At 49.9% G+C, this 3,731-nt stretch overlaps 1 protein-coding gene across 2 annotated transcripts in view; it reads left to right on the top strand.

Annotated features, from left to right (window-relative positions):
• The window catches only part of SNAPC4 (small nuclear RNA activating complex polypeptide 4), a 13,371-nt gene that overhangs the window by 7,651 nt on the left and 1,989 nt on the right, over positions 1-3,731 (top strand). For both annotated transcript variants that reach the window (XM_017745517.1, XM_017745516.1), the window contains exons 15-20: positions 102-191; positions 420-654; positions 744-814; positions 1,137-1,235; positions 1,461-1,488; positions 1,912-3,731. The exon at positions 1,912-3,731 is cut by the window's right edge and continues 231 nt beyond it. In XM_017745517.1, coding sequence (XP_017601006.1) covers positions 102-191; positions 420-654; positions 744-814; positions 1,137-1,235; positions 1,461-1,488; positions 1,912-3,731 — 2,343 coding nt within the window. The remainder of the gene's footprint in view (positions 1-101; positions 192-419; positions 655-743; positions 815-1,136; positions 1,236-1,460; positions 1,489-1,911) is intronic.

Here is a 3,731-nt window from a genome sequence, read left to right as displayed (position 1 = left end):
CAGGAATGTTGAAAACTTGTACCTGCTGGGCATATCCAGTGCTAGTAATTTTCTGTGAGTTATTTTTCCTTCTGTCTTTTCTCATGTGCTTTCCCCTTCAGGCTTCCCAGAGTGGAAAACAAGTGCTGCAGGTCAGCCTGGAGGACGTGAGAACAATATTAAAGAATAACACGAGCTTCCAGAGGAGACTTGTGAGTGCCTCTTGTGTGTTGTCTGCTCTTGTGACATGAGCACTGCCAGGCTGTGCTTAGTAGGAATTTTTTGTTATATAATCATAGATCTTGCACTGTAACCCCAAGAGGAAAAGCTCACAGTTTTTTGTCCTAACTGTCCTGTGAATAGTTTGTCCTGGGACTAATGGCAGAACCTTCCTAATGGGAACTCTTAATTGTGTGTTTTTTCATGCACGGCAATTAAAGATGCTAAGGCCTCCTGGCAGCCTTTTAGCCAAACCCCCAGGAGTGGGTGCAGCTGTTGGCCAGGATGTCCAGGGGCTGCAGGAGCTGCCAAAGAGAGCTCAGCGCTGGGCCAGGGAGCACTGGAAGCGGCTGAGCCTGGACAGGAAGCTGCTGATGGCAGTGACCCCCTGGGTGGGCAATGTGCTGCTGCCCCGCACCTTGCAGGCTGGGAGGATGGCTTTTCACCAGACAAAAGGTACTGGGGACCCATCCTACCTTTGTCCCTGCTTTCTGATGTCTTCTGAGTGAATTCCCAGCTGATTGTGATGTCGGATTTCTTTCCAGCTGCTGCTATTCAAGAGAAGGTTAAGTCAGTCAGTCTTACTAGCACTCCCCTGTTTGCACTGCTCATTCAGGTAAGTTCTACTGTTTTAATAGCATTACCTGCTTTCAAACAGTGCTAGTCTTTATTTTCCAGCATTTGAGGCTTAAATAAATGGTTTATCTTTGTTTCTTAAACAAATAATCTAATTAATGGATTCATCTGCCCTCATGGCTTGCGTATGAAATTTCTTAAATAAATCCTGCATCCAAAATCTGATCATGCCAGGGCTTTTTCTGTAAGTGTAAAATGCCCCCAGAATCTTGCATGGGAAGCATGTCCCATCTATCTTGTTCTGTCACTGATCCCACAAAACATTTTTGTACTCAAATGTTAATGAAGCTCTCACCTTGCAGCTCTTCCAGATTGATACCAAAGGCTGTATGAAAATTATTAAGGAGAGGAAGCTGAGGCAGTTGGAGCTGCTTAAGGCTAATGCAAGGAGTCCTCAGCAGGTATTGTGTTTTTAAGCTTTTCCCACTGAAGTATTGCCAAGTAAACACTTTAATTGTGTGGCCACACAGTTTATATGTGTGTTAGCAGTTTGGTTTGGTTCAGAGGCAGAACAACATGCTGGCTGTATGGCCAGGAGCTGGCAGATATAGGTTTGATTCACATCTGTGCTGTTTTAATCATCTTTAGATTTATCAGAAGTATAATTTAATATAATTTTTTTACAGGCTTCCCAAAATACGGAGACTTCTTCAGGTACCTATTTTTATGATGTGCAAGAACTTTCACATAATTCGTCACTGTTACATTAATGACCAGTTTAACTGAAGGAGAACTTTGGGGACAAACCCCCATTGTCATGCTCATTTTTGCTACTCTTGGATCTTTAAACATGTTCCCCTTTGGTAAGGACTGGAAAAAACCCTGGAGGGCTGGGGGACCAGTGGCACTGGACCAGTTCAGTGGGGTGTTAAGGTGCATTCCTGGCCCATCTTTGATTTCTGGGGGCAGTTACCACTTGTTCAGTTGTCAGGACATGGCTTGATTAAATCAGAACTTTGGTGTTGTAGGAATTCTCACAAACAGGAATTTTGCCACATCCCTTGATGTTTAATAGCTGAAGAATGGCTTTTGAAAATACTGTTCATTAATTGTAATTTTATTTCCTTTCCTCTGCAGGCAATTCATCCCAGCCTTGTTCCCAGAGGAATTCCCAGCGGGGCATACCAAGGAATACTGTCAGGAGACCTCTTGCCTTGAGAGCACGAGAACCTTCCACTGGTGCCTTGGAGAGCTGTGCAGCCGTGCAGGGGCAGGGGCGGAAGGCTAAAACTGTCTTGGAATTGCTGCGAGAGAAGCGTTTAAGGGAGTCCCAGGCCAAGAAGGCCATGCAGAGGACAGTGCTGGTTGCCCCACAGGTGCTGGTTTCAGGGCCTCTGATAATCCAGCACCCACCACAGCAAATCATTCCCTCTGCACAAGCAGCAAGCAAACCTGCAGCAGCTGCTGGTACAGATAGCCAAGTACGGGGTTCACCATTGCCCACAAGGACTTCTTCTGCAGGTTCTGCTTCTGCGCTCGTGCCTGAAAACCATTCCTCAGCAGTGCCAGAAACTGGGGAAAGCCCTGGTTGCTCACAAGGGACAGATCTACAGTCTAAGAAGGAGCTAAAAGAGCAAGCTCTGGAAAGTAGCCCTGAAGGAAGGGGTTTTCCAGGCAAGGATCCATCTGCAGCAGAGAAGGCCCCAGAACAGCGAGGGTGCAATGGTCAAGTCACAGCCAGTAGCTCAGCTTCAGCAGTGTTGCAAAACCAGGCTTTTGTGCCACAGCAGATCACAGTGGTGCCCCTTGGCCTGGAGTCTGGCACCAACAAATTGTCCCTTTCCACTCCAGTCACCTGTGAGCTGAAGAGTAATGGGCCACAGCAGAGGCCAGTCAGCCTGCTGCCCGCTCTTGTCACTCCACAGGCTGGTTCACCCGTGATTCCCAACAGCATCCTGCCCTTGGCGTGGGTTGTCACCCCCCAGGCTCTGCTCCCCAGTGCTGTGCAGACTGTGGTGGGTGTTCCCCAAGGAATGCCAGGTGCTGCTGGGGGAAGTCAGTGTCAGCCAGCTGTGACTTCCAATGGCAATGTCTCTGGTTTGGGAGGGACTCCAGCTGGAGCAAATCCACCTCAGCCCAGCAGTGCAGAGACAAAAGGGCCAAGTTCCCAGCTGGCAGGAGTTCCTTTGGGAAAGGATGACCAGTCCACAGTTCTCTTACCTGTGGCCTCAGTGAGTCCTGGATGCAGCACATCCAGCGTTTCTGCTGTAACCCCCTCATGTTCAGATGGCTCCTCCATGGCTCCAGACTCCTCTGCTCCTCCAGCTGCTCCTCCAGCTGACAGCCCAGCCCCGTGTGCTGTGGTGCTGCCCCAAACACAGCCCCCTGCCAGCACTCAGGGCTCTGATTCCCAGCCCGTGCCCAGTCTCACCAGCTTGGGAAAGAGCAGTGACTCTGTCACAACAAAGAGATCATCCTCCAATCCAGACAGCATCAGGAAGTGTGTTGTGCTCCAGCCAGGAGCTGCAGCTCCTCACAGCAATGTCCCAGGGAGCTCTGGTTGCTCTGGTGCCCAGGCACGGAAGAAGAGACCCATTGCCTCCAAACCACCAAGTGCTGACGTCCCTCCCCAGCCAAGCACTTCCAGTGCAGAGAAAAATCTCCTTGACTTCAGCCTGATCTCCCTGGAGGATGAGGGGCTGGTGAAGGAGTGGCTGAGTGGGAAACGAGGGGTCCAGGTGCCATCACTGCAGACCAGGCTGCCTTATTTGCCACCTTTTCTCTGCAACATAAAAACCCTCTCAAAGCTCCTTGTGCAGAAAGCAGCCCTGGAAGAACAAGCAGCCTCTCTCCTGCCCTCTGAGGCCAGTGGGGATGGGGGCACTGGGGATGTCTTCCATGCTATTGGAGAACTGGTGCAGCAGAAACTGGGTGATAACCCTGCTTACCTCCTGCTG

The sequence above is a fragment of the Corvus brachyrhynchos genome, unplaced genomic scaffold (assembly GCF_000691975.1).
Source record: "Corvus brachyrhynchos isolate BGI_N302 unplaced genomic scaffold, ASM69197v1 scaffold59, whole genome shotgun sequence".
Classification (NCBI taxonomy): domain Eukaryota; kingdom Metazoa; phylum Chordata; class Aves; order Passeriformes; family Corvidae; genus Corvus; species Corvus brachyrhynchos.
The sequence above is the reverse complement of the archived record's forward strand: the minus strand, read 5'-3'. Positions and strand labels throughout refer to the sequence as shown.